This window comes from Medicago truncatula, chromosome 7, assembly GCF_003473485.1.
Source record: "Medicago truncatula cultivar Jemalong A17 chromosome 7, MtrunA17r5.0-ANR, whole genome shotgun sequence".
Taxonomy (NCBI): domain Eukaryota; kingdom Viridiplantae; phylum Streptophyta; class Magnoliopsida; order Fabales; family Fabaceae; genus Medicago; species Medicago truncatula.
The window spans coordinates 54,724,716-54,738,003 of record NC_053048.1 but is presented as its reverse complement, the minus strand read 5'-3'; the positions used below and the strand labels follow the sequence as shown (position 1 = coordinate 54,738,003).

Genomic DNA, 13,288 nt, shown 5'->3' with positions numbered 1-13,288 from the left:
GAGGTTAAAATTGGCATCTGGAAAGTAATGGAAAAAAAATGCAAATGTGAATAGCTAAATCTAAAAAGCCCAGCTAAACATGTTCTTTGCTGACAGAAATTGTGTTCATTTCGGTATTTTTTTTTTTTAAATTCCTAGGTACAAAATCTTGTATCAAAAACAAAACAAGGTTGTTGAGAGGGCAATATTCGTTCCCGCCTCAAATGCTAGATTGCGCACCGTAAAATCTGCACTATGTCATCCCTTTTCAAGCTATTGAGAAATAAATATGTTAAATACAATCTTCTTTCTGATGTCAAAATTTTTTATTTCACATAATAACATGTAACTGAATGTGAGCTGATATCTGGACAAAGGTAAGAGTACTAGTGGATCAATTCTGCAACGAAAGCTGTCAATCTGGGCGTGGCAACAAGAAACTAAACCCAGAGTTCTCGCGAATTAATGGCGGAGGCTCTATATCAGAGATATCTATCTGTTCATTTGACTTTGATATGTCATCAACAGAAAATGGAATGCTGCAAAGTAGGTGCCACCAAATGGTCAATGACAAATAAATATTCAAATATACATTCAGTTATTAACAACTAGAAGCATGTGTAACAAAGAGGAAAAAATTAATTAAATGTGAGTGTATAAAACAAAGAAAACCTGAATAATTAGTATTCACATAGCTCAAGGCTTACCTTGAATCATCATCCAACAGGAAAGAATTACTAACTGCATTATTTGAATCTTCAGTCATCAGCACTCGCATATTGGATATTACCTACATGAAAACATTTATACGGCAAAGCTCAACATAGTTTTTTCTTTCTTTCTTTTTTTCTTTTTTGAACGAATTCGATATGAAGTTATCCTACTGCCTTTTGGCATAGATGGCTTTAAACTTAAGTTTGAATAATGAATAAGTGTGAAAACTTACATCAGGGGCCACACTATGTGTGCCATACTTGTCATCCCAGTACATGGTACTAATTCGATATAGCTGCTGGATACTGAGGACCTGTGAACAAGAAACCAACAATGGTAGGTATTTGGGAAAGTGAAAGTTAGATAGAAAGTCGGATATCTTTTACTTACCGGACACAGGTCATGACTTATTTCGTCCAACGTTTTCTTTGGTTTTTGATGTATGACCTAAAATAAATGTAGGAAATATCATTGTTTAATATTTTACTCTTTCCATTTGAACAAGTACCGTGAAGATTGCAGATAGATAGATAGATAGATACCAGAAATCCAATAGCTTGCCTAATATGTTTGAGCTCATCCCAGGCTGGACCTGCATACTGCAATTTTTTTTCCGGAAGAGGGGGGATGGAGTGGGGGTTAGTATGCATTTAAACTTTATTGAAAGAATTGAAGGAACTGGAAAATTAGCAGCAGCTTAGTATTGCACCTCATCGGTTGCTTTATAACACCAATGCTCCAATTCAGCCAGACCAGCTTTCACATATTCTCCATTACTAAATGAGCAGCACTCCCGTCTTAAGAGAAGACTATAAGAAAAATGAGCATTGACATGAGACGATAATTCTGATTTGAAAAACAGTAAACAATCCCAAAACATCGAAAGTGGAATAAGACCAACCTATTGAAGAGTTGGACATTGATGAAAGAAAAAATTTGAGTAAACACCTTCCTAACCAAAAATGGGGGGACCTGCCAAAATGAAACAGAATGGGAAGAACGCAAATATTTATTTAACTCAACCAAGAAGAAGTAAATGTAAACATAACAAGCTGCCAAAGGAAAATGGAAATAAAACAATGAAAGAAGATGAGACATATAAACCTCCCTAAGGTATAACAAAATTATAGAGACTTCCCTTGTTGCTCTCAAATTCACTTAAGCCTCCTTGATTAATGATTAACATAAATCACCTTCATTCATACAGTTTAATGCCTATGGACAGAAAGTGTATTAAATTTTTACTCAAACGTCCAATCATATCTCACCTTGTAATATTAGTTCTTAAAACATCTCCAAAAAGTCTAAATGGTGAGATACAATTAGATGTATGCAAGGTTGTCAAAATCTCGTGTTAACAATTACGTTTCTTCTCTCCTAAGTGTAAAATTTGTGATAAATCGGATGTAAAATTGGTTTTCGGTGAAATTGGAATTCAAAGCGATTTCACAGCAAGTTAACTCGTGCAAAATTGGTTAAAATCGAGTAGAGTTGAGTCTGACAACCTTGGATGTATGTATCAAATTATTTTACACTATCTGGGGCATAGGAAATAAATTTAATTAGAAATAAAACCTGTTTAAATTTAAGGAAAAAAGAGGTAATCTATTTTCAGTCAACTATGAGAGCAGCCTGTGATTTTGTTATAAGGAGTATTTTTCGTTAGGAGCTAGAAACACTGCTGGAAAAAGTAGTTATGAGAAAGCACGAGAGAGAGAGAGAGAGAGAGAGAGAGAGAGAGAGAGGGAGAGAGAGAGAGAGAGAGAGAGAGAGAGAGAGAGAGATTAAGAGGTTCCACTAACATTATTTGCTTTCAAAGTATTTAAGAAGTTTCCAAGGCTCTTGACTATTCCCTGCCAGTGAGCAATCAAGGCTTTTTGCGCTTCAGTGTTTGCAACTGAACGTGATGATCCCTTAACTAAGCTCGCTCTGGATGTTCTTGGTGCCTATCTCATTACATTCAAACAGTTACGTGTTAAATCATTGAATTTGAATGGCAATTTAAGAAATGAAAAGCTTTAGAAATGTAAGAAAGCATGCACAGTATATCAGTAGATAGAAGTTTACTAAGCATAATCACGAAATTGTTGTACCTGGATGCATAGTCCAAGCAAGGGAGAAATTTCTTTCTTCAAGTTATCTCGAATCATTCCATATATCTTTTCCACATAAGCTGTAAGCTGCTGTTTGAAAAGCAGAGCTGGATACTTGGCCTCAACCTGTCTTAATGTATCTCCTCCCCCATTCATGCTACCATTGATTAGGGAAATATTGACTCCTGCTGGAGCTCCACGGAAACTCTGTAATAAGGGTAAATGAACGACTGTACTTTCCTAAAGAAGGAAAATTTCTCAATGGGAATCAACCCGTTTCAAATTAGAAAGTTATATTTACTTGTGTCATCCTCCCAAACAGGGTTGCTGAGGAAGAACGGCGGCGTTGAGGAGCCATTCCAGCAGCACCACTCGCTTTAAGTGTGCGCTGGAGCAACAAGAGAAGTGTAGAAGCATTGGATAACCAATAAGCCAAGATGTCGTTGTTCTCCTGGGTCTGAAGTCCGAAAAATATATTTTAGTGAAAATAAATTTGTTGAGAAAGGAGTGTGAGAAGGAAAGAGAACTATCACGTGAAAGTTGAGCATTTTAAACCTCAATTGCATGGCCTATAGTTTGGATTATACGATCAAACACACTTGTACGCTCAACTTCAAATGATCTCCAATGCAAGAGGCATTTGTATATGATACAGGCAGCAATTGGTCTATTCCCAGCAAAGCCTAGATGTTGTGCAATACATCTAATGAGCAACTCTTGATTCTCCTGTTGTTTCTCATTCAATGACCTCTGTGGTTTATCCTCCACCTCTGTGGATTCCCTGTGGTTCATTGATGGGCTATGCATATCCTGAAAAGTTGATCAAGTGAAAAAAAGAGAGTCAAGTCCACATATACATATCAAGTAAGAGTAATAGTAACCAGGATAATCTTTGTTACCAAATGTGGCGGCTTTCCTTCCACTCCAATATGTCCACTGTCAACTCTCTATCGACAGAGATAAGAAAATATCATCAACAAACTTGAAGATTAATTTTATTATCAAGTATATAAGATTCATCCCAAGGAGTACCTGAATAATTGATCGAGAGCGTCCCGAGAGGAACTTATTAGGTGCCATAGAAACAGCTTGTTGGCGTAGAACCTGATTCTCTGATTCTAAATTATTAATCTTCTCTTCTAGCCTAATCAACATAATGTGAAATTTTGGTCATACACCTCGTGTAGATATGAGTGATATATATTATTTTTAAAGTAGAGAATTAGATATAAATTCATTTGTTGTGGATGTCATCATTTTTGCTACTTAGTGAAGAAGAGAAAGAAAGAAAAGTAATATTTGATCAGTTAGCCAATAACATTGTCATACTTTCCACGAGTAAGCAAATATCTGGAAAAAGATTTCTGGTACTCGAGAAGTTTGAAAGATTCCAAATCATGAATCAGTTACACTCCAATCCATCATTTTTAGTATTGATTGCCATTGGTAACCACATGAGAACAGAAATAGTTAGGTTGTTCATTTTTTATATTACCTGGTCAGTGATTCTTGGAGCTGACGAGCCTTCTTTTCTGTGTCTTCTAATTTTTTAGACCTTTCTTCACTATAAGCCTGGGCTTCATTGTATTTCTTTTCAAAATCATCAGATTTCTGTTTCTCCGACTCTAGTGACGTCTGTACAAAGATAAACCCAAGGAAACATCATATAGACGAGATGACCACTATACACCTCACAAGAACTTGAGTGTACCACTATAATCTTAAGAAGAGATCATACTACTCGGTGAGTTTGTGCTAAACCAATCAAAAGATTTATGCTTAAACATTTCATAATTTTTAATCCCTTGGTACTGTAATTTGTCTAATAAATTTTTTATCGTGCCTCTTCCTAACAACTTAGGCTTTTAGGATGATCAGTTACAGTCATTAGCTATGCTGTTCTCAATTTTTTTATTAATTGTGAACCTTATGGCGTAATTTGATCCATGTAGCCGACCCACTTGGTGGGAAAAGGCTTGGTTGTTGTTGTTGTGAATATCTTGACTGAACTGCCAAGTATTAATTCAAGGAATATGTACAATAATGTGATTTACTATACTGCTTCTCATATCAATTGGTGGGAAACGAATCATGTAACATGCCTTTTGATTAGGGTTCCATTGAAACTGCTTCTAATTCTAATATGAATACTATGAAATCTGAAGTGTTCTTCTAAGGTTTCATTCGGTTCTGAAAGCATCTTACACGAAATGCATAATTTATCTCTGTTTACAAGCTAGGCTGTGTCATTGGATATATCATGTCCAGAACCTGGAAAAAACTGTCGTAATGCCATCTTCACATTGATTTTTTTCTTCCAGCCCTCACCCAAACATTCCTAATTCCATACATGTTATCCAACTTGTTTCAGCTAACCAATGAAAAGTAGTCGAATAAGCATACGAATCAATGAATCACACTCTAAGAATGATAAAGTTGTATATGATTTAAGTATATATTGTCTACAAAATTTCACAGTTAACAGGCATTATACATGGAAGTAGAAGCATTCTAATACTGAGCTTTCTTACCTTTAAACTCTCAACTTCTGCTGTTAGTGATTCAACCTTCTGTGTGTCTTCAACAATAACCTGGGTCTCTTGAATAACAGGAGGTGCTTCTTCAATGGATTTTTTTGCATTCTCTCGCTCCTTTGCAAGCACGGAAGTGGTTTCATCAACTTTGCTCTGCATATCCTGCAGGGAGTTCTGCAGTTTTGCTATCTCTTGTGCTTTGGATTCTTCTAGATTGGTCTGCAGGATTCCATATAGTTTCTTTAGGGATTACAAAATAAGAGGATACTTGGTCACTTGCATAGATTGATCTTTTATTCTGCCTTGTTTTTATTCCCCATTTGTGCAATTTTACAAAACGCATGATTGTGAAAAATATCAGGATAAAAACGTCCTCCATATTTTATCTAACTAACAAACGTATATCTCACCCTTAAACTTTTTTCTAGTTGGAGGCGCCATGTGAGTTCCTCCACTCGTTTTTCAAGCTTATCCTTTGCTTCTTTAAGTGCACCAGTTTCTCTTGAAGCCTAAAGCACATGGAAACAGATATCAACTTAGAGTAAAGAGAACGACAAACACAAAAATCAATAATAAGAAAAATTGAGAATATTGATGCGTAAATGTTAAACAATGAATCGTAAAGGATCAGCATAATTGGTACAATTTGATCAACCATAGAGCCACAAACAAAATAATATATATTGTGGTACGAGAAGAAACGATGCCTTTCATTTCAAGTTCCTGTGAACGAGATATGCTTTTCTGTTGTTTACATCGAAGATTTAATGTGCATCTACTTTACATGTTTTACAATAAAGCTATGAGAAGAAAAAAAATTAAAGTAAGACATATAAAGAAAGCAAAGCTTTTGGATCCAATTATTGACAGGTTAAATCCAATTTCAGATTAGTCATTAGAGGATGACTTATATTTTCTTCTGTTGTTTTTCCTTGAATGACTTGAGTTATGTTGGCTGGATGCATTACTTACCATTTTCAGGCTCCTAAGCTCTTTTCTAGCTACACGCCCCCTCCATCGGCATTGTGTCACAATTGAACCTTTCTTCAGCCTTTTATAATATGAGGAAGCGTTGTGGCACCGCCAGCGAGCCTGAAATTTTTCAGAGAGAATTTTAATATTGAATACTTATGTCTTTAACTGACGGTCCTAATTACAAGAGTCAACTATAACCTGAATAATGGTGGAAGCTTTAGTCCGTTTCCTATAATTGAACTCCTTACGGGCAGCGATTGCCCTCAAAGCTGTTTGCAAAGTAAGCACTGATGCATGGAGTTTATTGTAGGATTTCCTCGATTCATATCTGCGTACGTGCTTCTGAATTTTCACAGCAGCAGCCTCCCTTCTCAGGTTCTGATAAAGTTTGCATGCAAGTCTTCCTACAGATCATATTACACATGTGAAATTGGAAAATAAGTAAAAGGAAAGGAGGCTGATCAAGCAGCAAGATGTCCTGCAGTGCTGAGAGACACTGTTCTATTTAGGGAAGTCCATACACTATTGCACCTATATCCAAACAAATGATTTATGCTATTTCGTTTTTCATTTTTAAAATACTTCACCTCTCCATAGAGACTGTACGTATATGGTTTTCTTTCGTAACGCAAGATAATGTCTACGAGCCTGATAGGTTCGTACACGCCGTTGGATAGTTTTTGCTGCTACACTTAGTACTTGAGCTCTTCGGGCATCCAGTTCAGCCATCTGACCTGCTCTTAGAAATACCTTTGTTTTCCCAATCTACAAAATGGCAGCCAATCAAATGAATTTGGTCATGAATGTCAATGAAGCATATGGATGTTAAATAATCATAAACTATCCTTATTAGCATAAAACGGTTAAGGCAAATAAAATCTATATAAATGATGTAAGATCCATGAGTTGTGGTTGTTGCTAACTCTAGAGATATTAATATAGTTAAAACAAGAACACGAGAAAATGATTATTCAAAGTACCTGATATCCTTTAAGCCCCATCTTTTCTAGAATCTTATGGCAACCAGCCTTCTCATCAAGGCTGTCCATAAGTGAAAAAACACATTAGCTGGGTGGAAAATGTTTGATATCATAAAGACAAAACTTTCTACATGGCTTAAAAGTTTACTAGAAGAGTTCTTACTTTCCTTCCGTGGCCTCTGGGGCAAGGAGGGAAAATCGGTTTATAAACTCAAAGAAAGCACGGCGAGTTGGGTACCCAGCACAACTAATCCTGATTGCCTCTAAAACACCCTGTATGATAAAGCATTAGACAAAGCTAGGTTGAAAACATGAAGAAACCATGACCATGCTTTTGTACATGCTATCACCCTAAGAGTGGAACAAAGGGGGAACATCAAAGTATACTCACACCACATCGAAGTTGTTGCATAATGTTGACATTCTCAAAAACTGCAGGCTTGAGAAGGTTGTTTGGTTTCACACATCTAACGTAATGAGGCTCAGTTGAGTTTAATGTCTCCATTAGTTGCTGTAGTTGCAGCTGCACCATTCATATATAAAAACATGGTTTGTTAGCTTCCTGATAGTACGGGTACAGTTTAGCTTTGTAAGTAAGAGTACAGTTTAGTTTTGTAAGCTATAACATGGGTACATGTTGATGCAAGAAGTTTATTGTTATTTGGGACAAAGTCCACATGCTTAAAAATAAAGATTAGAAAAAGAATGATACCTTAAAACGAGAACCAATCGAAGAAAACTTTGAAGATTTTGATGTCTCTTCTGGAGGTGGAGGAAAAAGGCCCGCTACGAAAGAACATTTGGAAGAACTCAATAAATCTTGATGTTCAGGAACCACGTAATCCTTGTTTTTATCTAAAAATTGGTCAGACTGGTACTGCACCTGCACATTTACAACAGTAGAAATGGATAGACATAAGACGTCTTATTTTTTATGAAGCTAGTGCTATGAAAATAAGTCATACCTCGCCTGCATAATGAGCAATAGTAAAATCTGTTCGAGACAATTTTGGTTTAATAAAGCGCTTGTGATTCTTAAATGTTTGATAAAGCTTGTTCGAAAATGTTTCATGTGTTGACTTCGGAAACATGCTGAAAGACAAGTGGAGGAAAAGTTAGAATGAAGGGGTAAATTTTGTATGGTATATAACAAGGAGATTAAGATTTCAAACAATAAAAAAATTATCATGTAACCAAAATGAGAGAGCTAAACATCATCTAGCAAGCTTGATTAAGGAGAACAATATTTTACCAAGCTTCATCAAGGAGAGCAACGATTCCTCCAGGTTTCTGCAAAAGGAAAAAGCAATGTATAAGACTAGTAAGGAAAGTAGAGGAGGACAAAGTTACAGAAAAGGATGAAAAACTGATTGAATTTTGGCAAAACTGTAAAAATGAACAAAGTTACAACCTAGGGAAAGATCGCTTAATAACAGTAGTATCTGAACTGTAAACTTTTGTTTGTCTGAAATCCAGAGATGAAATATTTGTGTAATATACTCAACAGGGCTCTTTTGGTTCATTTCAAAGAAGCAACTATAGAACCAATTAACCAAGTTCACTCCCATCCCTTCTCCTGCTTCTCCTCTTTCTGTGCAGTTGCTTTATAATTATTTAGTTGATTTTTTTAGATTGAATTAATAAATTTTCCATTATTTTTAGTCACATAAGATAGATTATGGGATGATATTTAAACAATAAGATAGTTAGATAAATAATCAAAATTTAAATCACCAATAAGCATACTAGAATTAAATTCCATTTCATTTCGGAAGATCCAAATTGACTGCTTTTAAACTCAAATTGAACTACTAGAATCCTCAGCCCCTTAAAGAAAGTGACAAAATGAGAAATAAAACCTTTTCAATAAGGTCCAAAACATCTTGATTGTCAACAAATTCAATGTAGCTCCAATTGATCTGTTCCTTTGTATATTCTTCTTGTTCCATTTTAAACACGTGCTGAAAGTCATCATGAAAAACGTATTAAACATGGAAATAATGGTCATAACAAAATGAAGCTTCTTATCTGGTCTGAGATTTTGCCTGATTGAAATGCTGTTGCAACTTCTCATTTGTAAAATTAATGCAGAACTGCTCAAAACTGCAGAGCATGAAAACTGAAAATAAGTTGCACTGGATTGAAAACAAGCAGACACTGCTGCTTTCACATCTTTAGTAATACAATATTGTGGTATCAAGAGGCATGCTTGTTCTTATAAACTACATATTACCTGTTAGATTTAAAGCTTTCGAAACCATAGATATCAAGGACCCCGATCAAAGATTTAGAATTGGCATCTTGTCCAATTGAATTGTTAATCTTGTCCACCAACCTGTTAACAACCATGTTAATGCACCAAGGATCAAAACCATAGTCCAAGATCCCTGCCTTATGAATTTGTAGTCCGAACTAGAATTACGAAGGACGGCACTATAGATTGGTTTCCATTTTCAGCATCTTACCAGTCAAAGAGCCTAGAATACATTGTTTTTGCGAAGCCATCTCTGCTGATTTGTGCACTTTGGGGATCAAGGCTCCGTTTTATAATTTCCTCAGGGGTGACCATGACACGCTTACATAATGCATCTTCCAAGGCACCTACATCACACCTGATAACATGCAAAATCCAATAATGGTAATTATCTAAGAGGCAATTGAAAGTCATATGGGCATTGAACAACAATACACTTTGATCCATACATGAGGAGCTCAGCAGTTGTGTTCAAGTGGAATTTGGCTTTATCATCTTTTGGAACCGATGAGTCGACTTCCTTTCCTTTGGTAAAATCAATATTGCCAATATGAAGAATTGCAGCAACAACTCTGAAAATTGCTTCCTGACAAAAGAGACAGCAGAGAAAAGTAAAGAGGTAAGAATCTAATAATTCCATATTATAACAGAAGAAAAAAAAAATCTGAATTCACACTCATGACAAGAAAAACCTGCTCTTTTTGGCTTATTCCAACGATATCCATAGCTCTCCTGGTGGCAAGATACTCACGAGCATCGCTTATATCAGCCAATTCATAGCATTTCGACTGGTTAAGGTAGTGATATGTTTTAGGATGTCCTAATTTGTATTTCTCGATTTCCTGTCAACATAAATTCTAATGAGTTTATATAATTAAAAGAATAAATAGAAAGTAAGCTATGAAGAAGTTAACCTCTTGTGGTGCAGCACAAAGAAGATAGAAGCAGTGGTAGTTACGTTCTGGGTCATTAACTTGGCAAACCCGTGATCTCTCAAGAAGGTACGTACGAATGGCTGCGCCTGAGATTCTTCCACTCTTATCAAATTGGATCTCAACAAACTTACCAAAACGACTGCACCATTAAGAGAATGATATTTTTTAAACTAATAATTGATAAAAGAATGAAGGTTAAGTAGGCTTCATGTAGTTGTTTATATTCCATTTCTGGAGAGCAAAATTGATTAATGGCAATCAATTTAAATGCTGTCTCATTGAATCTTGGCATTATGGTAGAGAATTAGGGAATGTAGGGAGACAAATTGGATATAGATTTAATTTATATATCGAACTATCAGGGAGAATGAAACACAATGAATCACTTTTCCCGTATTTAACAAAGACTTGCAACAAAGTTAATTTATATATCAGCATATCATAGAGAAATAAACACAAGAATATTTACTGCTCACATGTAAGGAAGACTTGCCTGGAATTGTTATTCCTGACAGTTTTAGCATTACCAAATGCTTCCAAAACTGGATTTGACTGCACTCAAATAAGTTAATACAAAAGTCTCAAATGAGTGGCAGTTCAAGAAGAGAAAAATTGAATTTTGCGCTGTAGGGGAAGATAAAAAAAGAAATCATACTTCAAGAACTTGTTGTTCAACGGTTCGTCCTTCAGTGGCTGCCCTACCACCTAAGTAAGCAAGGTATTGCATAAGCATTTTCGTAGTTTCAGTTTTACCAGCTCCACTTTCCCCACTGACCAGAATTGAATTGCTTTTCTTTTCATTAATCATTGCCCTGGTGTTAATGAAATCGCTGATTAGAAATTTGGTTCAATGATAGAAATGGAATTTGGACAATCAGAAAAAAAATGTATAATACCTATATGCAACATCAGCAACTGCAAATACATGAGGGCTCAACTCTCCAAATGGCGCTCCCTTGTACTGTTGCATCATGTGTGCATCATAAAGATGAGGTAATCTTTGGAATGGATTTATTGCAATCAATATGTTTCCGGTATAAGTCTGTAAAAGGAATTAAGAAGATGGTTAAGTGCTTTTAGGGCTGATAAAAACAAGTTGCAAACTTATCATAGTAAAGGGAAATGAGCCTTACATATATTTCATTCAATTCATATCTAATTTTTAAATTCTCCAGGACTCCAGGCTCATGCAAATAGGACAATTTAGTCATATCATCCACTCCCCCAGCTGGAGCTTCCATATCTTTGGGTAATATTTTTGATAACTTTGCAACAACCTAGAAATATCCAAAATAGAATCACATGTATTCAGAAATCAGAAGTAGCTTTTTCCTTGTATAACATTTTGTAACATTTCCATAAAGTAAGCGTGATGATTTATGAAGGTGAAGATTAGAAGAACATATAGTACCTTCTTTCCATTTGTCGTTTCAATTTCTGCATCCTGTCCAGTGATTTTGGAAACCTGTCCATCAACCCAAGATATATCTGGATCTTCGATCCAGACATGAGAACCCACAATAATATTCACAGGAGTCCCCTGCAGATAGAAATAACAACTTGTTAATTTATCTATCAAAAAGATCAATCTCTCTAGCACTGACACTTTTGATCGAAAGTGTATCTGGTGTCTACTGTCGGATAGGAGACCAACACATGTGATTACACTGAAGGATGTCATTTTTTCAAATGATCATCGGTGTCCTTCTGCGAGTGTCCAATGTTTGTGTCTGTGTAAGTGCGTCACAAATAAAGACAAACATAACTTCTAAGGGATCAAATTTCTTCTAACTAGAAATTTAAAAATAATGTCATATACATATATAATTTTGTTCCATGCATGCATGGCATGGAAATGAGGAACAATGTGTGTGTATACATGTGTATAAATTATAAACAAAGATACATGTTGAATTGAATTGATACAAATTTGTTGCGTGTAGTGCATGTTATTATGATCCAGTTGATATTTCTCAGGGACATTGGTTAACATTTTCCATTAATTAATGAAAGATAGCAGTTTGAATATAAATTTTGATAAATTAATTTAGAAAATGAAACAACAACAAGAAGAACAGAATTCGTAGATTGATGAAATAGAAAGTAGTAGACACGTACCATTATAGAGGTGTGAAGAGTAAATTAGAAATGGCGGATTTGAGCATAGAGAGAAACAAAAAGTGTGATGGTAGCGTGAATTGAGAAAGTGAAAAAAAGGAAAGAAAGAAAGAAAGAAGAAAGAAGAGATAGAAAGAGGAAGTGAAAGTGGGATCGATGGAGTGTGATGATGGATCGAGTGGTTCTTGGAAGAGACAGACATTCTTCAACACGCCCTGTAACTTCGCTTCTTCCCTTTTCTTTCGCGCCAACTCGTGGTTACTACTAATCCTCTCTCTCTCCAACGGAAATTCCACTTCTTCTAACATTTTATTTTCACTATTTGTTTATTTATTTTTCAACTAAAATAATATACTATTGTATACTAATAACCTAAAATACAATAGTGTTAAATTTCTTGATGGATAGTTTTGTCAACAATATTCGACTTAAAAAAACTACAATGATAATGGATTAGAATATAATTTGTACTGATTTGACATGTACCTATTTAAAGCTCATGGACACATCAAAAATTAGCCTAAAGTTGACTAAATATTCTAGGGCACCGCACATTATGATGTGATGTAAATTTATTAAGCATGTGGTACGAAACATATTAAAAAGTGCAAAAGAAAATATGTATTTTCTCATATTTGCGTTTGAACTCTTTTAGAAATATTTCATGTTTTAGTCTCATTAAAGCTCATGATCTTCCTTCAAAAAA

At 35.3% G+C, this 13,288-nt stretch overlaps 1 protein-coding gene across 1 annotated transcript; it reads right to left on the bottom strand.

The window, feature by feature from the left end:
• Window positions 1-240: 240 nt before the first annotated feature.
• On the bottom strand, window positions 241-12,830 carry LOC25499697 (myosin-11). The gene is made up of 38 exons (XM_013595090.3): window positions 12,583-12,830; window positions 11,876-12,004; window positions 11,598-11,741; window positions 11,361-11,506; window positions 11,120-11,276; window positions 10,958-11,016; window positions 10,444-10,603; window positions 10,222-10,371; window positions 9,979-10,115; window positions 9,741-9,887; window positions 9,509-9,610; window positions 9,321-9,378; window positions 9,135-9,236; window positions 8,528-8,565; window positions 8,241-8,367; window positions 7,988-8,158; window positions 7,667-7,798; window positions 7,439-7,548; window positions 7,276-7,336; window positions 6,883-7,060; window positions 6,494-6,699; window positions 6,293-6,412; window positions 5,731-5,829; window positions 5,318-5,539; window positions 4,282-4,421; window positions 3,819-3,930; window positions 3,686-3,733; window positions 3,342-3,596; window positions 3,088-3,243; window positions 2,787-2,993; window positions 2,496-2,639; window positions 1,595-1,665; window positions 1,403-1,502; window positions 1,236-1,292; window positions 1,084-1,140; window positions 926-1,006; window positions 687-769; window positions 241-518 (listed from the first exon to the last, which is right to left on the bottom strand). Exons 1-38 carry the CDS (start codon window positions 12,583-12,585, stop codon window positions 395-397), a joined length of 4,593 nt encoding a protein of 1,530 aa, XP_013450544.1. The 5' UTR covers window positions 12,586-12,830; the 3' UTR covers window positions 241-394.
• Between the last annotated feature and the right edge of the window lie 458 nt (window positions 12,831-13,288).